The sequence below is a fragment of the Clarias gariepinus genome, chromosome 12 (genome assembly GCF_024256425.1).
Source record: "Clarias gariepinus isolate MV-2021 ecotype Netherlands chromosome 12, CGAR_prim_01v2, whole genome shotgun sequence".
Classification (NCBI taxonomy): domain Eukaryota; kingdom Metazoa; phylum Chordata; class Actinopteri; order Siluriformes; family Clariidae; genus Clarias; species Clarias gariepinus.
In genome coordinates this window covers 12,288,247-12,314,327 of record NC_071111.1, presented here as the reverse complement: position 1 = coordinate 12,314,327, position 26,081 = coordinate 12,288,247, and the positions used below count along the sequence as shown (strand labels likewise).

Here is a 26,081-nt window from a genome sequence, read left to right as displayed (position 1 = left end):
TTTGCACCCTTTTTAGGGTGTACCCTGCCTCGTGCCCTAGGTCTCCTGCCCCCCCTGACCCTGTACAGGATAAAGTGGTATAGAAGATGAAGTTATACAGTATATAGCTACAAAGCTGACTTAAAGATCAACAATAATAAGAAAAAACAATAATTGCTGGTAAGCATAAAAAACTTAAACTAAATAGACCCTACAAATTACCATTTTCTGTCTTGTATGTCTTTTTTTCTCTCCTCATGGCTGCTATTGGAATGTGTACAGCAGACTACTGTACTGTGGATTAAGATTAAATGCTTCTTATTGTTCATTTTAAATCTATATATTCTTTCTGGTGCAGATTTTAGATCATATGCAAGGTCTGAAGTATAATAATAATAACAATATTATTATTATTATTATTATTATTATTAGTAGTAGTAGTATATATATATATATATATATATATATATATATATATATATATATATAACTATTTATTGTTAAATATATATATAATTAAATTAATATTAATGTATTAAAATAAATAATAATAATAATAATAATAATAATAGTAATAATAATAATAATAATTATTATTATTATTATCCAAGTGGGACAGCTCGATACGCTCCCGCGACGCTGCTCCTGACGTCAAGACGTCGTCACAAGGCAGCCAATAGAAATCGACGCAAACCCGGAAATTCCTGGAGCAGCGAAAAGAGCGCCCTGGTTCAATTTGAACAGAAGACATTCTGTCAGGTCAGTCCGTGTTTATTATATTTACTAGTGAAGTTACTAACGAAAAGGTTTATAGTGCTTTACGTATATTAAAATACTTTGTTTTCTGCTTGGACACTGTAGCATTTTCACGTTATATCGTTAACTCGTGGTTGGAAAGAACCAGGAAGAAGAAGAAACACAGGGCCGGTTTAAAGCAGTCACTTATTATGTAAGTAAAACATCATGGAGATCATTATATCTTTAGGAAAGAGGACAAGATACAAGATTAACTTGTCTGGATATTGTGCCTGTTCAAAGTAAATGCAACAACATTTCTCAAAAATAACTAAAAAGAACATCTACACAGTGTCTTGGCCTGGACTGTACAAGTCTCTGAAACTGATGTAGTTATAAACATTCAGTAAAAGCAAACAGAATCAGGGGAAATCATTTAATACCTTAAATACATTTAAACCATGTTCAGGTGGTGCCATTCCTCAGGGTCAGTTACATATCCAAAGGTATTACAATTCTATACAATGCAATTCAACAAGGTTGATACTAGTAGTAAATAAAAAGGTCATGGTTTGTTTCTGTTAGAAAGATGATGCTGTGGTCTTGGCAGCCTGTTTATTCGTATGTGGTGTACAGTATAAGTAAGTGTAAATGTAAGTCAGGACGTGGGCATAAAAGAAATGCTTACAAACAATTACAATAACTAGCTTTAAAATGCAATTAAGACAAATACAGTAATGGTGATCAGTGACTGGTTGTTGGTAACAAGGGTGTTTAGTAACTGGGTGTTGAGAACAGTGGTGATTGGATGGTGAAACCAATGGGGAACACGATTGCCTTTTGAACACTGTCGATTGAGGACTGGTTGTTGGGAAAAGGGTGGGAACAGCGTGGTGATTGGTGGGAACAGCAGTGTCTGGTGATCTGTGATTATGGGTTATCAGTTGTTGGGATTATTGGTGATTGTTGGGAACACTAGTGATTGTGTAGTGCTGTATGGAGACTGGTTATTGGGAATAATGTCGATCGGTCCTTGTTTTTGGGAACAGTGATGATTGGTTACTGGAACATACAGTGTCTCATAATATATAATTTTTGTTCTTGTTAAAGCCAGTCAGGTTTTAAAGTGGTATAAAAAGTTTTTCATCATAGTCAGAAGATCTTTGACAGCAAAATGCACTTCTTTAAAAAAATCATCACCCGTCTCTTTGCGTGAGGAGTTTTTACGACTTCATTAAGCCTCTGATCCCATTAAGACATTGCTGGCTTACGAAACATGATGTACTGTTGTTTGGAAGTCTTACAGTACATATGGAATATATATTTAAGAAAAGAAAGTGATGCTGTTATCGTTTTAAATTTTATTTGTCACATACAGTGAACAGTATGATATGCAGTAAAATGCTTAAACGACTGCCTGTGACCTTAAAAATAAAAGATTTTTGATAGGAAATAAATATGAATAAAAATAAATAAAATACAGAAAATAAATTTAGCTAAGATAAAAAAAACAAATCTATAGAAGATAAGATAAAATATAAGAAAAACATAAGAAAACCTCGCTGTACAAATATGGAGAAGAGATGATTTCTGTACGAATATAGAAAAATAGAAACTTAAGTAGGGAGATGAAGTGGGATTTAAATAGAAATGTCTTGGGTGGGGGGGGGGGGTGCAAATATGCATGTAAATGTCTTATGTGCAACGAGCAAAGAAATAAAATAGAAATGTGTAAGTGTTCATGAGTGTGCAGTGTCCAAAAGTGTCCACGAATGTCCAGAATGAGTGCAAAAAACAAATTTGATTGACATGTATCAATCTGAGAAGAGTATTCCTGTCTGGTGTTCTGTGTGCCTGAGACTGGCCCAGGATCCACCTCAGCCCTGGCCAGCTTTAAGCACTAACTGGAGATAAATTAATTAATAAATAATAAATTGTGTCTGATAGACTCGGCTGTAACTAATTATGGCACACGGACTCTGTTCCTCATCACTGCCTCAGGAAACATTGCATTGTGTATTAAGTATTTGTTTGCAGTTTTTAATTAATCTCCTTTACAGAAGTAAGCTAAATGAATATAACTGGTGGGAGCACGGGGATGGTTTTCCTGCTTGGTCCATCTGCTCATTATTAAATTGCGAGATTTGTTTACATAAATGAACAGAGGGCTTTGTGGTTTCTGGGTAGCACAAGAAGTTGCTTTATTTGCCTTATTAATTTCACAAGAATGAAAAAAAAAAAACAAGGCTGGTGATGGAGAGCCCGTTTTCAAGCTTTTATAATTTAAGTAATAACAGAGACTACTGTATGTTCCACTGAATTAGATGGATAAAAAGTAGGAATTGACATCACCAGTCATTACCCAATACCATATTATCATGATATTTTCTGACATATTACCTTTTTGTTTTCTAGATTTATTTATTTATTACAATTTTAGAACTTTTTTTTTTAGACCTTAGTTTTATTCAACAGCTTCACAACTGAATTGAACATAAGTAATTAAATGTAGCCCATTATTTATAACAATAGTTTTCTTACTTAAAAACCAAGCGCAACATTTGAACAGTACAAACGACTTGACTAACTTAAAATTGAATTAATGCCCACAAAGCCACGAGTGCATGTTGATCGGGTGGCTCCTGACGCCCATGTTTCGAGCACAATTACCACGATTCATCTCTAATAAAAATTGTCATCTTTTAATCAATATATAAACCTGTGCCTAATCAATGGAAGGTACGGTTGTACAAGAGGAATAAAACACTGTGATGCGCTGTTGTAATCCACATCAGGGCATTCCTGATATCCTATTACATCGTCCAGCTTTAATTAGTGTATTTTGCTTACTTAAATCTTATATCAAATTTTATATATAAAAAGAAGCAAAATTACCTACCAAGAGAATATGGATTCAAACATAAAATAAGGAATACAGTCATGGTTTCAGCGTGTAATTTGAGAGGCCAAGCCCTAACAGAAAGCTTATAAGTCCTAATTACAGCATCAGAAAGTCATCATTGGGAACTTGAGCCAGTTGCATATACGCCTGTTTACCCTTTGAATGCTATTAATTTGCTTACTACGCACCCTTACATCCCCCCACCCCCCAGCCCTCGTCAGTGGGCCCTTAATTGGCTTCACTTGGCCAAAAATGCTGCTGTATCCCCTTCAAAATTGGACGATTGTGCAAGAGAAGTGATGCAATTTAGAGTAAAACATCTCGGCTTTACTTATTGTAGATATAACCAGGGCTACATGGTGTACTTATCACTTCTGACTTTTTAACTCGCTTATTTGTGCTGTTTGGCTGCCGGACAAATGCTGAGCCGAGGCCAGGTGACTGACACTGCTTATGCAAGCACGGCCGCACAAAAGTGGACAAACAGCACATTGTTATGGCACCTTTATAATCCACCTTTGCTAGCAGTCAAGCTACTGGTCCGAGGTGTTAATGAGTGCTCTTCTGGCAGCTATCGAGCGCAGCTCTTAGGAGAAGAGAGAGAGAGCGAGAGAGAGAGAGCTTTCTCCTGCTTTGGTTAGCGCTCATGGAGGTGGCTTGTTTACCATGTTAGAGAGCGGCTGACGCCAGCTTCCCCGGGGACAGCACAAGGGTTAATTGCTGTTAAAGTGGTGGTGTTGTCCCTCTCTCCTGCCCTGATGCTCCATTAGAGCTGACACTAATGAGGCAGTGCAAGGAGGACACCCTAGAGCTGGGGGACTAAGAGAGAGCGAGCCAGTCATGGCGAGAGAGAGAGGGAGAGAGAAACTGTATTTAGCAGAGAACGGGCTAGGTCATAGATCAAGAATGTGCCGTAGTGATGGGGAGTGTGTGTCGGACGTGTGTAACTGCTTTCCTGTAATTGGAGGTTCAGACAGGGCTGATGGCCTACATATGGTTTATCATGAGTTCAATCAGGCCATCTAGTTAGTAATACTTTTAACCTTCACAGGATTAATGGTCGGGCGATCCGTCAGAAGCATCACGGTACAATTCGTAATAAGCTTTCTATAACACTTTGCGTATAACTATTATACAGCCCCCACCAAAAGTACTGGAATGGCAGAGGCAATTCTTTATTTTTTTACTATACACTAAAACATTTGTGTTATGATAAAAATATGAATTTGAGTTTTGACAGTTCATTGCGTGATATTACACATCAACAACTTGGAACATGGAGGCTTTTTAGGTCGGGCTCATTATAGGGACTGATGAGCTTTAAAGTAAATTACACATAATATTTGGTTGCATATAACTTTCTTGCAATAGCTGCTTCAAGCTGTTGACATTACCAACTTCTTTTGTGATGTTTTTCCAGGATTGTACTTCAGTTTCTTTCATTTGTTTTTGTTTGTTTTAGGGCATGATGAATGTTCACTTTTATTCAGGTCTTGCAAGTAACTTAGCCAAAAAAAAAAAAAAAATCTTTTCCACTTTAGCCCCTCCTGTTGAAGTTATTTGTTGTGTTGTCAGGATTATTGTCTCGCTTCGTGATGAAGTTCCTCCAAAATAGATTGGATTAATTTCTCCGTAAATTGGCAGACAGGATGTTTTTGTCGAGTCGAACCATTCTACTGCTGCCACCATCATGAGTTATGTCATGAGTAAAGATAAGTGAACCTGTTCCAGAGGCAGCCATGCAAGCCCGAGCCGTGACACTACCTCTATCGTGCATGACCGATGAGCTTGGATGTTTTCTTTCTCCACACTTTGAAGTTTCCTTCACTTTGGTATAGGTTCATTTTGGTTCCTGAACTTTTGCCTCATTTCTGTTTTTCTTTGTGATTTCCAATCTAGCTGTCTGATACTTACTGCTGTTGAGTGGTGTGCATCTTTTGGTATGGCCTTTATGCTCCTGCTCTTAAACTCTCTTTTAAGTGGTGATGTGTAACCCTGTCCTCTGTGTTGATGTCACTGATTATTTATTTTATATTTTTCTTTTTACTTTCAGAATATCTCCATCTTTTCCTTGACCTACATGTTTGGTTTCTGCTTGTTACCTAAACAGTGATTCCTATCTTTTTCCGAAAGTTCAACATCATTGTGTTGGTTATGCCCAATGCTTGTTAAATGAATGATTCATTTGATTTTTCTATTTTTTAATTTTTTGCTCAGCTTCAAAATGGCTTGCTTGTCTTACAAATGCAGCTCTATGGTATTTAAAAGGTTTTCAGAACAGGAGGTTTAGACTTCACAGACAAAATCTAGCTCACAATCCAAGAATAGATGTTTAGAGATCATCTTCTTTGTCTTTCAGCTGTTCCCTGTCATGGGTCGCCACAGCGATCATCTGCCTCCATCTAACCCTATCCTCTGCATCTTCTTCTCTCACACCAACTAACTTCATGTCCACTCACACTGCATTCACAAATCTTCTCTTTGGTCTTCCTTTAGACCTCGTGCCTGGCAGTTCCAACCTCAGCATTCTTCTACCAATATTTTTACAATCTCTTCTCTGAACATGTCCAAACCACCTCAATCTGGCCTCTTTTACTTGGTCTCCAAAACATCACACATTTATACAAACAAAATTTATAATGTTCAAAGTTGTTCAACACCTCTAGATGTAAATATCAGGAGCTAAAAGCTGAAATTCAGCTTAAACCAAAATGTCTTTATTTGTCCAGCAAAAACAAAAACCTAGTCTTGTTGTTTATAATGCCGTATTAATGAAATACTATGCATTAATGTACTATAGCAATCTACTACAACAAGAATTAAGTATAGTAATGTACTTTTTTTTCACAGCTAGGTTATAACTCCACTGAATTTGACAAAGCAGTATCACATAGGAGGAAGTGCATATTGTATTGAATGTCAGCACAGCTGTGATACGGTTGTAGAGACAAGGCACAATGCTGTTGTGCAGCAAGTCCTAGAGTTATGAACATTTGTAGATGCGGACAAATCACGAAAGTAGTTCATGTGTATTGCTGCGTCACCAGGATACCCCACGTGAATTATAGGCGCAGAACCCGAACACATCAAACCTGTGTTTGTGTATTGTATATTTGCATTAAAGGTGTAAATTTACGTTGTCGGACTTGCGAACATGTCTTACTTACTAACATGCTCCCGCAACGGAACTTTGTAATGTTTGTAAGTACTGTAAGTTACTTTTTGTACCCTATATCTGCAATATGAAATAATTTACAGTCATAAAACAGTCTCTCTTGGAAATGTAAAACATTCATAATATTTTAACCAAACTTTGATTCATAGTTACTTCTTATGTCAAATTGAACGAAAAAAAAAACAAAAAAAAAAACAATATTGTGGCACTGTGCAAAATTTTGGGCACCCAGAGTTCCAGAGTCTCAGATTATATTTACAAGGTTTCAGACCTTAATTAGCTCATTAGATCTGATGCATGGGAACAGCTGTCATTACTAAATGCCAATTTAAAAACTTTACAAATCCTTTCACTCTTCAAACCTTGTGCACACAAATGCGGACACTCAACAACCATGGGTTCCTCTAAGCAGCTGTCTAAGACTCTGAAAATGAAACCCACAATGCAGGAGAAGGCTACAAGAAGATATCAAAGTGTTGTCAGCTTGCAGTTTCCACAGTGAGAAATGTAATTAAGAGATGACAGTTCAGGGCAACTGTGGAGGTCAAGATGAGATCTATAATAATCATAATAATTATATTATTATCTATTACCTATAATAAAATATAAGTAATTATATATTATAAAAAAGATAAATCAAAAACCACATTTGACTGCAAAAAACCTGCAGGAAGATTTAGCAGACTCAGGAGTGGAGGTGCACCGTTCCACAAGATCTTCATGAAAGAGACAGCAGAAGAAAATCTTACCTGCGTCCTCATCATAAAATCCAACGTCAGAAGTATGCAACAGAACATCTATAGAAGCCTCATGTGTTTTAGAGACAAGTGCTGTGGACTGATTAAGTTAAAATAGAACTCTGGCCACAATCAGTAAAGGCATGGCTGTGTGTGTGTGTGTGTGTGTGTGTGTATATATATATATATATATATATATATATATATATATATATATATATAAATCGATTTTCCAATCTATATTGTAACAAAAATATTATATCTATCTATATTTATATCTATTTGTATTTATATAAAAAATATAAAATATTTTATTTTATACATAACATGATTATTATAATAATAATTATTATTATTATTGTTTTAATATAGATAGCCTTGAAATTATTCAACCCCCATTAGAAAATGTTTGGCCAAAATTACTTACTTGTTTGTAGTAAATCAGTGGAACACGAGTGATTTAAATAGCTCAACACAACTAATATAACAAGTGGTTTTTCCAAATTAAAGGCAAATGGCCCCTTTTACTAATTACTGCAGTTTCAGAATTATTCAACCCTCTAAAAAATCCCTCGTTAGACCACAAATTTGTCTTAGGTGTTGTCACGAGCATGGATTAGGTGCCTCAGGTGTAGGATTTTCTAGAGATTTGTTGATGGAGATGTCAGAAATTCAAGCAAAGTCGAGAGTTAGGAGATGAGATTGTTGCCTTGCACAAACAAGGATGTACAAAAAATAGTAAAGGTACTACATGTTCCTAGAAATACAGCAGGAAGTCTATTTCACAAGTTCAAAGGTAAAGGAACAGTGGCTACACTACCTGGATGTGGCAGAAAGGGGAAGCTATCACCTGCTGCTACCAGATTCCTGAGGAGGCGAGTGTTGAAAAACCCTCGATTGACTGCAAAGCACCAACAAAGATTTGTGGGCAGCAGGCGCTGACGTTTGACTCTGCACTTCGCGATGCACGCTGAACACTGAAGGTCAACCCAAGACAAACTCCGCTTTTGACCCTAAAACACATGCAAAGTCTCCTCTATGGACTGATGAAACAAAACTTTAACTTTTTGGGCTTATGAGTCAGCGGTGTGTTTGGAAGAGAAAGAATGAAGCATATGTATAAAAAGTGCACCCTGGCTACAGTGAAGCATGGCAGTGGCTCTGTGATGCTCTGGGGCTACTTTGCTTCCTCTGGCACTGGAAACCGGCCAGATAGATTCAATCAAATATCCTTGAAGAAAACGTCATGCTATCTGTGAGAAAGCTGAAACCTCTGACATTGGACTTTCCAACAGGACAGTGATCCCAAGCATACTTTAGAGTCTACCAAGGCTTGATTTCAGATAAAGTTCTGAGATTGTTCTAGAGTGAATAGCACTGTCGCCTGACTTGAATTCAATGTAAAAAATTGAAGAGAGCAGTTGAAGCGCGCAAACCCAGGAATCTTACTAAACCAGGAGGCTTAGAGCTTTCAGAAACATTGTCAGAAGCTGGCATCTGGCTATACATAACGTTTCCAGTAAGTCATAATAGCTAAAGTCATTGGTTTTTCGGCTGCTCCCGGCAAGGGGTCGCCACAGCGGAATATCCAGTCCGCACAATAACTTGGCACATGTTTTATACCGGATGCCCTTCCTGACGCAACCCTCCAATTTTATCTGGGCTTGGGACTAACACTGCATCCAGTGGCTGAGGGGTTTGATCACTACCTGGGAATTGAATCCGGGCTTTTCGCATGGCAGGTGAAACGCCTACCACTGAGCCACCAATGCCCTCATAATGGCTAAAGTGGGCTTTACTAAGTACTGAAGATGATATTTCTCATCAAGAGGTTGAATAATTAGTCATTAACAGTAGCATTTTGTGTTAACCCTGGAGAAACCACTTGTTATATTAGTTGTGTTGAGCTGTTGAGTTAGAAATAAAATTTTCAATAGGGGTTGAATCACACTGTTTTCATTTGAAACTGGTGCACATGTATGCATTTATAGAAATGTGACGCTTATAAATATAGAAGTATGTAAGTGTGGCCAATCAAGATACTTACTTAAAAAGTCCATAGAAGTCTTTATGTGGGTTGCTGCTATAGAAATGTAAACTTGGTGATTTTTTTTTGGTAAATTAAATTATAGCTACTATCACTGTCAGAGCTGCTCTTATAGAAAAAAAAATTAACCCCAATCAGAACTCTGTGGTATGACAAAATAATAGGAATGGCAAACATATTTAAACAATGAAGTTTTGAGAGTAATTAGACATAACTCAGGACACCTGAACAACCACAAGAAGTCATCTATGTTCTGATGATGTTGTCTTATTTGACTCTTCCTTCTCACTTTACATTAGTGTTTTGTCATTGTGACGAATTTTAAGTGTTATTTCAGAGTAAAAGAAGCCCCCCGGTCTGGAGACGCCACCCTCAGCTGGACAGTCATGAGTTTTTGTCCGAGCCCCTGCGTTCCTGCGGGTGTGAGGAGCGTCCAAGAGCAGCGGGAACGTTGGGACAGGAAGAGGAAACGGACAGGACGAGAACTGGTCCAGAGCGAACAGAGATACTGCGAGAAGGTGGACCTCATCACCACAGTGAGACTTGAGCGCTTCTGTACTTCATTTTAGCAATCGCCTAAAAATTCTTAGAACCTAAAATTGGCTTTTTAAGAATTTACTGATTGTGTGATAAAATATACAAGTTAAACTGACACCTGAAAGTAGTACTCTTAAAGTTTTCTATTTTACTCTTGAGTGAATCTCCACACTATCACACACACTTTTCATTTCGCAGGTTCTAACTCACCAAAGGCCTTGAGCGCATTCAATTTGCACAACTCATTTTATTCCTAAACGACCTGAGAGCACTTGAGCCGTTTCTGTATTTGTCATTGTTTCTGCATGCGTCCTAACGATTAATATTTGAACCTGGAGAGTGAACACGTTGTACCGCATTATACATTATTATTTTGCAGCGTGTTTTGTTAGGTAAGTGGCTGATTATTAAACCCCACGCACATTTTTATGAGAATCCTTATTTTCTCCTTCAGGTTTTCCCCTGCCCTTGGGTCATGTTGAATTAGTTATGCGCCTAACCTTTTAAAAATAATTGAGGTGCCGTTGATGCGAAATGCTTTCCTCTGTGTCTCAAGGGTGTGCTGGGTGTAAGGTGACACTCACAAGATGAAGAGTTATGAACGAGTGGCGTCGGAAACGATTTAATTTTCTCTTCGTCTCTTCTCTAGTACTTTGTGGAGATTCTGAAGGCCAAAGGAACCCTGAGGCAGGACATTAGAGAGAGCATCTTCAGTTCAATTAAATCAATTCATTTAGTAAACCAGTAAGTATCCTTTCAATAATTAACTGCATATTGCTGCTGTGTGTGTGTGTGTGTGTGTGTGTGTGTGTGTGTGTGTGTGTGTGTGTGTGTGTGTGTGTGTGTGTGTGTGTGTGTAAGTAGAGAGAAAGAGAAACAGAAAAATGGAGGGAGGGAGAGACAGATGTAGTGAAAGACAGATCAAGAAAGAAAGACGAATCGAGAGACAAAGAAGGCTAAAATATGAGACACTGAGAGTGAGACAGAAAGCGAGCGTTTAGGAGAAATAGAGCATGAGTGAGAGAATGATGGATGGAGTGAGACAACAGACAAGGTGAGAGAATAATGGAGAAAGAAAGATGGTTTAAGGGAGCAAGGGGTGTAGATAGAGAAACAGACAAATGAAGAGGGAGAAAAAGATAAATGGGGTGAGAGACAAAGAGACAGATGGATAGAGAAAGAGATGGGGAGACACAAGAAGAAGGATGGAGAGACACATTGAAGGAATAAGACAACAAAAAAGGTGATGGAGAGAGAAAGAAAGGAAGAGGGAAAGAGGGAACACACAACACTGAGAGTGAGACAGAGACCGAGAGAGCAGGAGACATAAAGCATTCAACAGGCGCATGGGGGAGACTGATGGAGCAGAGAGACAGTCAAGATATTCTCTCTCTGGAGGACAGGAAGAGAATTAGGGCTGCATGATTTATTATGCCCAGTCACATTTTATTAGATTATTTTAACATGTATTGCGATATAAACTTAATATGCTTAATGATATTGAACTGAAGTGTACCAGTCAAACGCTCGGCTAACTACAAATAAGCACAAATGATTTCATTAAGAGGATGCTTGCCAATATTTATCAACTTAAAAGTATTAAATACCTATTGACAAACTCTACATAAATTTCTGAGCATGCGTATATTATCTAAAGTAAGTCGCAGCCATCTTCAAATAATCGAATAAATAATCACACAGGTCTGTATCATGATTTAGATTTTTATGCAATTAATTGTGCAGAAGGCAGATTAATGGAGAAGAAATAGAGACTGTGCTTAAGAGGGGAAAAAGGGAGTTTGAGATGGCGAAGAGGGCGAGAGCAAGAGACGGGCCAAGAGAAATGGAGCATGCAACTGAGTGACAGACAGGCAGAGAGAGAGAGAGAGAGACGGATACAGACACAGGGAGAGCATAAGAGAGAGAGGGAGGACAGACAGCGTGAGATAGCGCTTAAAGAGAATGAGAAGGTTGTGAGTATTAATTGAGGTCTGGTCTTATCTCTGCGTTGTGGAACGTGGTCTCGGGAATCAATGACGCTCCTGCGTTTAGGCTTACAGCTGCACTTTCTCCTAACTGCACTCCTACTTTAAAACTCTCACTATCACTCCCATTCTTTCTAATAACGACTGCCGCTTATGTCCTCCAAGCAGCACGCATTGATTACAGCATGTTTTAATAAATGCTGATGTTCGAATAGAAGCACATGCATTTTTCAGGGACGTTCCAGCTCTTTTTACCAGCCTTTTTTTTTTTCTTCTTTTTTTTTTTTCTTCACCCTCCTGTAGCAGCTTGAGCTTCAGAAAGCAGCTTGTTTGCTACAAGGCCTGCTGTTTTTAATGGGGGCCGGAGCTCTCAGTACTCATTTATGAAGTCTAGTTGTGACTCGTGCGCGGGCCTTTTTCGGATTCTCCGCTTGAGGGAACCTCGCTTCATGACAGCCGGCCCAAATGAAAAGCCGGGCCTGGGAGAAATGAAAGGACGAAGATGAAATAACACAACGGGAGGAAGAAAAAAAGCTAGCTTGAAGTCCAGCCCGAGCATTGATCTTCCAGGGTGGGTAGAACAAACTACCAAATTAACTAAACAAGTGTCAAGAAGTCGCTCTCGTGAACGCTGAAGTACTCTGTATGGACTAAGGAGCTCTTGTGAAGAACTGCGTTTTGTTTTTGATGTGGTGCAGGTTTAGTATACATGAAAGCAACACAAAAGCAGCTTGTTTAATGTCCGATAATAACCTCCAGCTTGTTTTTTTTTTTTCTTTCTTTCTTTTTCTTGGTATCTGTGCTACACACACACACAATAAACTTACTCCTACGTGAAGCTGAACTGGCGTTTGCCATATTTGATGACACAATCAGTCCAGATGTATGTCTGAGATGATCTTCTGAGTTTGAACATGATTGAACAGAGTTGGACTTCACACCTCCCGTGCCCACACTTACCCTTTCAGACAACCAGCAAGACAAAAACAGTGACAGCAGTAAAGGGGACTCATCCTCTGCTGTGTTGATTGAGAATCATATTTGCGGTGTGAATAATGAATCACTACGAGTCCCCGAGGTTCCCATCATTGCCAGACTGACGGGCTGCGGCGGCTGAATGAAGATGGAGGGCTGAGTTACAGAGGCTGATGTATTGGATAAATTGGTGCTCAGTTACCATAGATCATCATTAGGATCTGTTATTGAATGTCTGCGTGAGCCGTAATGCCAGCCTCTCAATTTACATCCCTTTAGCCGACAGAAGGAGCTGACTAATCTGCACTCATTGGGTCACGTTTTTTAGGTAGGGAAAACCATGCCTTTTCATAAGCTAAAAGGCTTTAACATGATTTTATACTGAAGTCTCACCACACAGGCATGACACTGATTTTTATCTCTATAAATACCAGGAAAGTGATATTCATTTCAACCACCCACGATTCAAGAATCGTCAAGTTAAACACTGGAGGCTTGCAAATAATATAGCGAGTTAGATTAAGTCTGCTGGGGTTTGATTAAACTCGGTCTTGGAACAGATGGCGAGTCTTGAAGAAAGAAATTAAGTCAACGCATGGAGTCTATTTTACCATAATGGCTTGTTATTAGCAGTAATCATGTCTACATGTCATTCTCGACTCTGACCTGTCACTTTAATGGACATCTTGTTGTAACAAATGTTAACCGTCCATACTCTATAAAAGAAGAATAAACTCTCTCTTTCAGTAGATTAGTGTAAAAGTTTCAGCATCTATGTTTGCATAGACAGTACTTCTTCAATCCGATTGAAATCATTCCGAGTACAGGTTCCATCTTAAGGTTTTTACGGTTCACGCAATCTGATGAGGCGTGTTTACGTGATCTTAACATTTAACAAGAATGTATATATTTTTGACATGTCATGTGCACACTGGTTCGACCTGTTGCAAAGAATAAGAAGGTTTTCTGTCTTTTCTGGTAGGGGGGTAAATCCGTTCAGTAGGTAAATATCAGTCATGTAAACACTTGATATGAGCGTTTCTCTTTGGTTAGACTAAATACTTTCTTTCTGCGCATGTTCGATCTACATGGTGATGAGTTTCCATGGAGGTCATTTGCAGAAATGATCGCAAACTCATTTTAATGTTCCTTAACAACCGTCTGATGACATGAAGTGACCTTCAGATACAGGGGTAAACTGAAACATGAAGTGCACAGTGAGAACGATTTGAAACAGGACCCTAGAGTCATGCAAAGCAAAAAAATCCCTTCATTAATGAGACTACAGGAATTGGACTGTAGAAAACTGAAGTAAAGTCTTCATCTCGGAGTTACATTGTTTAGCTTTGGCCAAGACCTGGTCATCTTATGGTTAGAGCTATGTTTTTAAAAAAAAAAAAAAAGAATTCAGTCTCGTCTATGATTAGTTGGATGCTTTACTACATGTGAACATAAACACAGGTGGGACAGAATTGTTCTTAGGAATCTAAGCAAAATTTACCTCAATGGAAACGCATCTTATCACCTAATGTTACGTCCATGTAGAGCGAACATGCTCAGGAAGAAAGTATTTTGTCTAACCAAAGAGAAACGTTTCCAAGCGTTTACCTGGCTGATATTTACCTACTGAACGGATTATTAAAGGTTTACACCCCCTCTCATTCCGATTTAAAAAATAATCCTGATCAGGGTCAGACTGTTCCGATCGAGGTATTTACATGATGCATGCAAGATCATCACATTGTGCTCATGTCTTACCAAATGGTTATGTTTTGTGCACTCGTCTGGACAGAAGTTTTAGAAAATTCGGGCTGTAATCTGATTGGCTTCCTGCAGTGCTCTTTACCCATTTGCAGGAAAAAAAATCTTTTAGACAACAAGTAACAGAGCTGCCAACATCTATGCTTCAGACACAGCATTTATGAACCCTGTTTAGAGCCCGTGCAACATAGCAATGAAGAATCAAAACACTTTGCTTTTATAGCTAACGTAGTGCACAGACCCATCCTCCCGTATACACTAGTGGTTTTGTGGTAAGATGTTCTTAGCAATATGGGAGAATCACAGCATCTCATTTTTAAAGGTTAGTATTATCCCTGCATGTATGTGAATGGTCTCTGGGGGAAAAAGTCTGTGGTAGGTCATCTGTCAGTCAAAACCCCTTCCTGTGTAAGTAGGCAGGTATACACCATGTCCAGTAGCAAAAAAACTAGTTCTTGCAGTTCCGCATTGATTCCAATCAGCCCCTCATGTGGCAGCAGCGCAATGCATAAAATCATACAGATGCAGATACAGCTTCAGTTAAGGTTAATAAATAACCAAAAAAATAACCAAAAAAATTAAGAAATGGCATTAAAGGGGTCATACGGTCCTACATGCACTTTTTCAGGAGAGTGTGTACACAACCACTCTACGATGATAAAGAGCCGCCCAGTGATTTTCTTTTCATTTATTAAAATAAGATGCCCCTTCTGAAATCAGGCCAATCTCAAATGCCTGTCGATGTGATGCCACACCGACAGAGGCCGCTCCTACTATAGTTGATTGACACTGGTGTTTTAGCAAAGACCCGCCCCGAGTGAGAAGAAAGCTGTCGGCCATTGTTTCGACGCTGGAGGAAAATGTCGCCTAAGCGAGTGTGGTGTACAGTTGTTGGGTGTAATAGCGAACACAGCAGTCGTCATTCACTACCGACATCTGAGCCGTTGAGGACGCAGTGGCTGAACTTTGTTTTTGAAGCTAACGTCCCCGCCGATCTACCTAAATGCGTTCATGTTTGCACTAATCATTTTTCACCAGACTGCTTTATAAACGCAGGTCAATATAAAGCAGGTTTTGCTAGGAAGGTGCTCCTGAAAAATGGATCTGTACCAATGCTTTGTGTTCCTGCTTCATCTTCACCAGGCTCGGTGAGTGTAATTTCTTTTTCTATGAATCTTTGCAGATCGCCTTTTTTAAACATCACGATGAATGGGAGTGTAAGTTAACTTACACTCTCATAGGACATGGTTATGTCGTCTTCTCTATGTACATCCGTCTCTATATAATTCCTAATCGCACGTTTATAATAAACAATGCATTAAGGTGATTGTCTAGTTGCAAACTGTGTACGTAGTCGGAAAACTATATTATGCTTACCTTTGTAACGCTAGATGGTTTATAACGGTGTCTGTCAATGATTAAGAAGTCATGTAAAATTATTTTAAATCGTTTTGGCTGAACCGCAGATGTACTTTCAATGTTTTGTTAGTAATTCATATTTAAACAATAATTATTTAATAACATACATTACAACAAATTCTTAGGTGTCCTTCTACCCCTGCTAGACACGTTATTCTTGCCGTGACCTACGGTCAATATTACTGTTTAAGTAGCACTGCATAGTTAACACGCATAACTCACAAGCCAACATTTATTAAGAAAAAAAAAAAGTTGTTCATGACCATTAACTGTAACATAGAGACATAACTGTCAATCAACTATACCTCAGTAAACACATTGCGTTCATATCTCTCTCAGTACGCTACTTACCCTGCTATTATATACAAAGATAAATCAAAGTGACATTAAGTAAACTAACCATTCAGATACGTCCTGTCCAAGCCGCAATTGCCGAACTTCTTCAGGGGCGTCATCTTGTTCCTGGGCCGACTCAGGTTCAAAATCATATGGTTGCACAGATGTGTCTTCAAAGCCTCCCGCTGTCATACTTTCATCAAACGATACCCTTAACTGTTGTCAAAGCTATACCCTACGTGTGTTGTGAAGACACGCCCCACAGAACTGGGGGGCGGGCTCAGCAGAGGTCAAGGCATTTAAAGGAGCATGTACTGAAATAGGTTGCTGAGAACAGAGCTACTTTTTACCAGGTAAAAGTAGTGTTTTTTTACACAACCATTGAGAATTTTTAATTGAAGTATATTACAAACTTTTTATTAGGACCCTAAAGAATCATATTAACTTTTGAAAAATTGGGACTGGATGACCCCTTTAAGGTTCAAGCTTTCCATAAAGAATGGATGTAACGGGTAAACTTTATGAATAAAATGGAAACCTACTATATCTTATCATAATTCATAGAATCATAGTTCCTCAAATAAGCAAAAAAAAAATTTTTCCTGAAATTTAGCAACCATTCTGTTCCACTGAATGTTCAGTCTGCTTCATGAGTTACTGATTAGGTGATCACCTGAATCAAATCTTATTTAAAGAAAAAAAGCTTTAAAAGCACTGCTGTGATCATTACTTTCCTCTTGCTGTGTGATTAGTTGGACTTTAAAAAACCTTGCCTGAAAGATAATTAGAATAAAAAAAATAACCATTGACCATGCAAAAAGAGTTGAAAAGAAAGTTACAGCGAACATCAGTTTGCTTCAATCCTTCAAGTTTCAAAGACAGCAGTACATAAGAACAAGGTCAAGCAGGAGACACTAGGGACAACAAAGCTGCAGACTGGCAGAGGGTGAAAATTAATCGCTACTGACAGGGATGATCGCAAACTCATTCTAATTTCCCTTAACAACCGTAGAATGACATGAAGTGACCTTCAAAAAAAGGGGTAAACTGAAACTGGGGTGAAGTGCACAGTGTGAACAGTTCGAAACAGGATTCTAGAGGTGGCAAAGTCAGAAAAATCCCTTTATTAGTGAGACTACAGGAATTGGAACTGAAGAGAACCTTTGTAAGGACATCTTCTCTGATGAGTTACATTTTCAGCTTTGGTCAAGACCTGGTCGTTTCATGATTAGATGAAGACTTGGTGAGGCCTACAAGCCTCAGGGTCTCACCCTGTGGTTCAGAATCGGTAATGATTTGTTTTTGTGAAGGACAAATTATTCAAACCAGTTAAAAGTTTAAAATGTTGTGTGGAATTGTGTATTTAGTGTTATTTCAAGACATGAAGGTCAGCCTTCTGGAATAATTCAATTTCAATTCAATTTTATTTGTATAGCGCTTTTAGCAATTTTCATTGCCGCAAAGCAGCTTTACACAGTCAAAATAATTATTTAAGTTTGTATGAAATGTGAATTTGTATGAATCAAAATGGTCAGTTTGTCCCTGGTGAGCAAGCCGAGGGCGACAGTGGCAAGGAAAAACTCCCTGAGATGGTAATAGGAAGAAACCTTGAGAGGAACCAGACTCAACAGGGAACCCATCCTCATTTGGGTGAAACAGAAAGCAGTAAATGATCTGCATTTATACAGTGTGTAGGGTGGGAGGCAGTTCAGCTATAATAGCTGATGTTAATTGATGTTAATATGGGGTCCAGGTAGTTATTGAAGACCCAGGTAGACTTGTAAGAAGTTCCAGTCCTGAACTATAGAACTGTCAAGTCCCCAGAGAAACAGTTGCCAACACCAGTCAAGGCCAGAACCATTTTCTAGGTAGAGAGAACCGTCCCCAGACACCAGACGCATCCCAGAGAGACACACGGGGCATCCATGTGACGAGATCTTCAGCCAAAAGCGGGGCACCAGGATGGTTCAGACAGGTCCGGAGGGCAGAGGGAGTCTGGATCACTGGCAGCTCAGGAACGACATGTGTAGCTCGACAGAGAGAGAAAGAGTGAAAGGGGGAGACAGGAGGAGAGAGGAAAGAGAAAGAGGGGGGGAAAGAGAAGAAGAGGAGAGATGGCAGTTAGGTATGGTCACAGTCACACAATGTATAATGTGAATGTATATTAACTGTAGAGTGCAAGCAGAGACTCCGGCAGGACTAACTATGACAGCATAACTAAAAGGGAGAGCCAGAAGGAAGCACAAACATGAGGGCTTCCTGAGATGTAAAGCAAACAATCACCTCACCGTCAGCAAACCTGAGTGATCAATGAATAGATCTTACAAGAACAGTATTGTGTCAAGTGCATTTGCAACGCAATAAAATCACCATGATGAAATCTCTCATAAAGACCACCAGGAAAGCAAGACCAAAACCTACCTCTGCTGCAAAGGAGAAGTTCATTTAGAGTTGACAGTCTCAGGAATCACCTATTAACAAACAGCACCTTAGATTAGAGGCGCTATGAAGGCTTTACAGAGCATAAGTAGCAGATACATTTCAATATTAACTGTTTAAATAAGATTACTGCATATTTTGGATGCCTTAGAATTAGACCACAGAATTAGATGTGTCCAAACTTTTGACTGGTAGTGGACAGAGGACAGTACTCCCCCTCAAGGAAAATCTCTAGATCTGAGACCCAATGAAAATCTGTGAAATATGATCAGGAGAAAGTTGCATGGTCCCAAGCCATCAAACAAATTTGAACTGCTTAAATCTTTACACCAAGAGTGGCATAAAGTTGATGAACAATATTGTGAAAGACTGGTGGAGAGCATGCCAAGACACATTAAGGGGGGGTCTTGGCACGTCTACGCTTTCTTTATAAGGAAGCATAGATGTGTACAAGCTATTTTATTTTCTAATAACAAATTTTTCTCTGAACAGTCAGGAACACCTTTTCCTTGGAAGATTTGTCTCTATTTAAAAAAAAAATTGTACCATATTATTTAAAATAAATATGAACTTTTCTTTTCTTTTGCATTATTTACGATCTGCATGCTTTTAACAATTGACCTAAATAAGTTTTATGAGAGAAATATTTTAAGTAGTTCATTTAATAAAACCAAGCTGAACTGTTCATTTTACCAAAACGCACACCTAATACAAAGTAAAACCTGAGAACCTAAAGAATCTGTTTGCAAAGCTGTACATAAAACAGAGTTTTACATAAAACAGAGAAAACATGTTTTTTTTTTTTTGTTTTGTTTGTTTTTTTGCACGAATATCTTTTAATAGCTCTTATACAAGACCCTGCTTGTGCTGTACTAGAAAGGAAATGTTCTTCAGGTTGAGTGATGCACTTTATTTGGATCATCGTTCTAAATTGTGTTGGTTTAATTTCTTTTTTTTAACGATGATAATTAATATTCAACTGTCCCAGTTCTCCACAAATGAAGCAATTGTTTAGTCAAGTCTGTGCCCACCCCAGATGTCACAACTGCTAGGAATTAATGTGGATTAAGGCGACGCAGAAGGAATGCTAATGTTATCTTTGACGTCTTCCTGGTGGCCAAAAAATTAATTGCCCTGGAAAAAAAAAAGGACATTAAAATATAATTCGTAATATCATATTTACTACAATAGCCTCTGGCTGTGAGAGGAGGGAAATGGGAAGCACAGCTTTTTCCCGGCCTTTGCCCTCGTTACAACTCTCTCAGCTGCTCCAGCATCTACTGATTACGAACAGCGGCTACCTTTGGCTTGCAACTTCATTAAAATCTATTTAAATCAACTTCAACTGTAAAAAAAAGTGTTCCTTCTTCCTGTATGTAAGGATGTTAAGTCTCAGGGAACATCATTAGAAAGAGAGAGAGGAAGTGTGTGTGTGGGGGTGTGTGTGTGTGAGCGAGTGTGTGTGTGTTGTGTGAGCTACCTTTCTGTAAGTTTGGATAATAAGCTCCCTCACAAGCGTCAGCACCCTCTTCCTCACATCCTTGAATTCCGTCTGCGTCGCTGTAATGTGTGTGGCAGCCGAGGCGTCTGTGTGCGTGCTCCACTCGGGTGTGTTTTGTTCCTGGGTTTGTGCTGTTGAAAATGCCACAGTGATGCCCTTAGGCCGTAACCCTCCTGCATTGGTCTTGAACCACTGTCACAGCCAACTGTCAGGCCTTAGTCGATGCCACACAAACACTTTAATTTGCTCACAGCTCTACCTGTGAACTTTGCGTAACCCCCCTCGTTATTTTTCCACTTACAAATGCCTTAATTTTCAAAATAGTGCTACGTTCAGGTTTTTTTTTTTCCCCTTCACCCCGACTGTGCCTGCAGACGCTTAAATGGAAGCTCTAGCTCAGGAGAATCTGCCAGGTGAGGCTGTATTTATTTACCAACAGCGTCGATGCACCCATGTGTTAAATGGTGCAAATATCTCTCGCACGTCTAGCATATGTTTTCAGAGTTAATTAGTGATCTGTTGATGTGCACATCCTTTAGTTGCTTAAAACGGAAGTTAATCAAGTCAGCAAAATGATTTTTATACTGACATGTTTTTCCACGTCCTCCCACGTCACTCCAAACACCGATGTTTTATCTACAAAGCCGAAGACAAACCCAGTACCTGTCTGACAAATCAAAACGCTGTGTACCGCGTTCCCTCGATTGCTCATCCCTCAGGACACAAGGAAGACGTGCGTCAAGAAATTTCTCTGTACTGATCTGTCTCTTGATGTATGAGAAGCTCAGTCACTGTCTGTTTAAATAAAGATCCGCCTCTTTTCTATACTCTGTACATGAGCTAAGACCTAAATCTACTCAGAATATACACCCTTGACCTGTATCTTGTTATTTTAATCTTTTAAACAATTGTCTTTTAACAACTTCTCTTTAACTTTAACGGCAATAGACTTTGACTTAGATCTGCAGGTTTGGGGAAAACACTGGAAGTTGCTCTGACTGATTTCTGGTAAACATCCAAAAATGACAATTCAGGTTTTGGCCAAAAATCTTTTTCTTTTTTTTTCCCCTCTTCTTCCCCTGCCTATAACATGCTTTGACATCTCTGCTTTAAGAAACCATAAATATATTTTACTGACATGACATTTACTTGTTTTTATTTCCTTGTTATTTACATATGTTGCCAAGGCTGTCTTCCTGCAGAGATCATGTTTCTGTAAGGACCCAGTTTAACAAACATGATGGTTAAAAACCGTCATTCTGCCTAAAGATGTCTACAACCTTGCTGCTTAAGTATGATTTTCTCACGCAGTGAATGTCATGCTTTGATCACGTTGCCGGATAGCTGCAGTGCATGCTGAAGTGAAACGGACAGTCTGTAATCAGATCCTGCCTGTCAAAATGTCTGCTGTACTCGGAATCGAAACTTTAAATGCAATTTTTCACTCGTACATGCTGGACTGTACGATTTGCAAAAATGTTAAAGAGGAATAGAATATTAAAGACTAAGGTGATGCAGAAGGAATCGTAATGTTGTCTTCTTGGTGGCCACAAATTAATTGCCCTAAAAACATTAAAATATAATTCGTAATATTATATTTACTACAATAGCCTGTGGCGAGCACGGCTTTTTCCCCGGCCTTCTGCTCCGACGTCTACTGATGAGAAACATTAGATTTTTTTTTTTTTTTGGAGCTTCATGGAGAAATGGAAAATATGTTTTAGTCTGTAGAACTCTCAGGACGTGTTTTAATGAGTGACTTTAAAGCTGTTCACCCTGGATAAGGACTTGATGACGACGATGAGGCAGTGGTAGCTCAATCGATTAAGGTTCTGGGTTGTTGATCGGAAGGTTGGGGGGTTCAAGCATCGTCAAGGTGCCACTGACCAAGGGCATTAACCCTATCTGCTCCAGGGGCACTGTCTCCTGGCTGATCTTTGCTTTGACCCCAGCTTCCTAACTAGGATATGCAAAAAAAAAAAAAGTATTTCAATGTGCTAATTCAAGGTACATGTGACAAATATTTGAATCTTTTTTAATGTTTTTTGTGCTTGAACCAGGACTTTGCTTGGCCATCTGGAGAACGGCAACATCGGGGACGGATTCAATCAGTTCTGCCCTCACCTGCATTTCTACACCGCCTACGTCGACAACTTCCAAACAGCTAAAAAGATCCTAGCAGTAAGTTCAGCCGGACCTATTGTTCTTTTTAGCCGTAATGCATTGCATGCAATTTACAAAGCTTCCATTGTAGTTACAACATCAGTGTCTTTTGAAAGGAGGTCATCTGTTATATTACACATTTATAAATATGTATATGTTATAGATCTGTGGCAATATGTGAGATTGACAGTATATCATTCTTCAGCTCTAATTAGTCTGAACTTATTAAATCTTTGGATCGTAGCTCATCAATGACAAATTCTTTTTTTTTTCCCTTCCATTGTGCAAAAGAGAAAAGAAATCACTATTGGGTCAGTAATTCAAAGATCGCCATTCAAAATGATTGACATTTGGAGCGATTAAAAAAAAAATAACGTCACCACCTACCTGATTAAGGCTGGTGGATGACACCCAGTGCAAACAGATCTCTCTCAGGCAAAGCCCAATGGTACCATTAAGTCCAACACTCCCATCTCATTAGGCTTGACTTAAGTGGGCAGCCTCCGTCAGTCCCCCACATCCCCCCACCCTTCCCAAAAAAGTGCAGTAAGGAATATCTCTCTCTCTCTCTCTCTCTCTCTCTCTCTCTCTCTCTCTCTCTCTCTCTCTCTGCTAATTAGCTCCTCCTTCAGTGTGGCACCTGTACCCCCGTGTACGGATGAGTGATTCCTTGTTAAGCCAAATCAGGTAGCAGTTAAAGAATTATCACCACACTATGCTAATGCTAGCAATAACTACCAGACAGGCGCCTTCTCCAAACTGGACAGAATCAAATTAAAGTGCGATTCTCAAACATGTCTTAGGAAGAGAAATGTTCCAAATGTTTTCCTCACCTATCAGCCCGGAGCTCAGGCATCACTAACATCTGCTCTTATTTATCCATGGGAAGCCTGGAGCCTCGCAGATATTAATGTCTTAATTAAGAGGAGGGATATGTCTGCGCCAAATTGACTGATTCCCATCGATTCAGGACAGAGCCATGTGAGTTAGCATCGATTTCCCCCACCAGGCCTACATGGCAGTAATTGCAGGAACACAGAGCAGCATGTTTGCCCTGACGCGTGACTCACACACCGGCAATCTGTCCCTCCAGATCACCACTGTGTCATTGACGTGGGGTTGAGCTAATAAAGGATCTCTGACAGATACAAGGGGCAGAATTTATTTGTGCTTAATGCAGGGGCTTGTCCTGAGCTTATTGGATCCTGGTGTGTGTTTGTTTAGTTGTTAGTTTGTTTAAATCACATGATCAGTTTTCTTTCTTTTTATTATTTTTTTTTATTTAGCAAATTTTTACTGATGAGAAATAAAGATTAAAATCAATTTCCCACACCACACAGAAGGGTCGAGTGTAGTATATAGTGAAATTACGCATTGACTGAACCAGCTGACTTTGGTCAAAGTCCTGTTTATTATTATGATATAAAATTTATTTAATATTAAACTTTTAAAATTTCACTTTAAGAATTCCTGAATTTTCAGGCATGGTGGCATAAGGATAATGGTTTTGTGTGCACATACTAAAATGTTTATTTAAAAGTAATTTATTTGTCGTGAAACACAGGTGTTATTAAAAATATAAAAAATACAATTAACAATCAAAACCGCCAATTACTTTAATTCAATTTAATTCAATTTTAGTTGAATAGCGCTTTTAACAAATGGCATTGTCCCAAAGCAGCTTTACACAATCAAAAGAATTATTTACGTTTGTATGGAATTTGAATGTGTATGAATCAAAATGGTCAGATAGTCCCTGGTGAGCAAGCCGAGGACGACAGTGGCAAGAAAACACCCTGAGATGGTAGTAGGAAGAGAACCTTAAGAGGAACCAGACTCAACAGGGAACCCCTCCTTATTTGGGTGAAACAGAGAGCAGGAATTGATTTTCATTCATACTGTGTGTTAGTTGGCAGGCAGTTCAGCATAACAGTTGATGTTAATTGATGTTAATATAGAGTCCAGTTAGTTATTGAAAACTCAGGTAGACTTGTATAAAGTTCCAGTCCTAAACTATCGAACAGTCAAGTCCTCAGAGAAACAGCTGCCAACACCAGTCGAGGCCAGAACCGTCTTCTAGGTAGAGAGAACCATCCCCAGACACGAGACGCATCCCCTTACAGTTGGAGTTTCAATTTTTAAATAAAATGTATATATTATATTATATTATATTATATTATATCATATTATATTATATTATATTATATTATATTATATTATAGTATATTATATTATATTATATTATATTTTCTTTGTGTCATTCAACTCATGAGGTTGCTTTTATATTTTATTAAAACTTTTACCCAAGTAAACAGGAAGTCTTAAGATCTACAATCCAGAACAGCAGCTAGATCGCTAGTTCAAATAATGGTAGCTATCCAATGCTAATGAACAAATGACACTGTTAAACATCCTATTAACATGTCTTACACCCCCCATGGGTGATAGACACACGTAGTGAACAAACTGCCATTATTTTTACTGCCTTTATAGACAGGAGTATATTCTACTGTACTCATTGTTAATTGAAGTATGTTTTGGAATATGTATGTTTTTTGACAACTAAGTCACGGTACTGGACGAAAGTGAACTGGAATGATGGGGAGAGAGAGATAAAGAGGTTAAATGTAAAGTGGATTTAAAATAAAGTAAGCATTCAATATTTTTTTTAATGATATGCTTTTTAAATGTAAACAATTTTGTAATTTTGACCATGTTTATCATGTATGAAAATTTTGATTTCATCATGCCCCTTCATCTTTTATGAAAGCATGACACGCTGATGAATTTGATCTAAAATGGACCATAATCTTTAACAGAAGCTTTTTCTTTTTTTTAGCTCAAGTGCACATTATTAAACTAAAAACAAATAGGACCAAATACTAAGAAATTTTAAAGATTACATGGTGCCAGTTATACAATCTGAACTGAGTATTGTAGTATCACGTTAGATAAAAATGCTTTTTGCATTACAAACATTTGCCATGACTTGCACACTGTATATTCTCCACCGTGTAAAGTAGTAAAAGTCCAAATCTGGTCATGTAAAAGGACCCCTTACATATGAACATAAAGGCTACAGTAATGGGTAGAAGTGATCCCATAATGGTAAGAATTCAGTGTTAGTCCTCATTCTTGAGTATTCCATCCACTTTGTGCGAGGCATCAGTTCCATTGGCAGCAAAACAGCCCCAGCGTATGATGCTACCACCACCATGCTTAACAGCTGGTACAGTGATCTTGGGCTTAAATTCCTCAACATTTCTCCTCAAACATACCTCTGTTTAAAACTTTCCTCTAGAAGCCTTTTTCCTTGTCCATGTGGTCAACTGCACACTTGACTAAAGTGTAAAATTGTTGATTTTTGAGCAGTGGCTTCTTTCTTGAAGA

The 26,081-nt window shown here is 38.6% G+C and overlaps 1 protein-coding gene across 3 annotated transcripts in view; it reads left to right on the top strand.

The window, feature by feature from the left end:
• The first annotated feature begins 678 nt into the window (after nucleotides 1–678).
• The window catches only part of arhgef39 (Rho guanine nucleotide exchange factor (GEF) 39), a 61,796-nt gene continuing 36,393 nt past the window's right edge, over nucleotides 679–26,081 (top strand). For 2 of the 3 annotated variants that reach the window (XM_053508698.1, XM_053508696.1), the window contains exons 1-5: nucleotides 679–738; nucleotides 841–928; nucleotides 9,913–10,111; nucleotides 10,762–10,856; nucleotides 22,589–22,709. In XM_053508698.1, the coding sequence (XP_053364673.1) occupies nucleotides 9,962–10,111; nucleotides 10,762–10,856; nucleotides 22,589–22,709 (366 nt within the window). In that variant the 5' untranslated portion in view covers nucleotides 679–738; nucleotides 841–928; nucleotides 9,913–9,961. The remainder of the gene's footprint in view (nucleotides 739–840; nucleotides 929–9,912; nucleotides 10,112–10,761; nucleotides 10,857–22,588; nucleotides 22,710–26,081) is intronic. The other variant, XM_053508697.1, reaches the window with a different exon arrangement.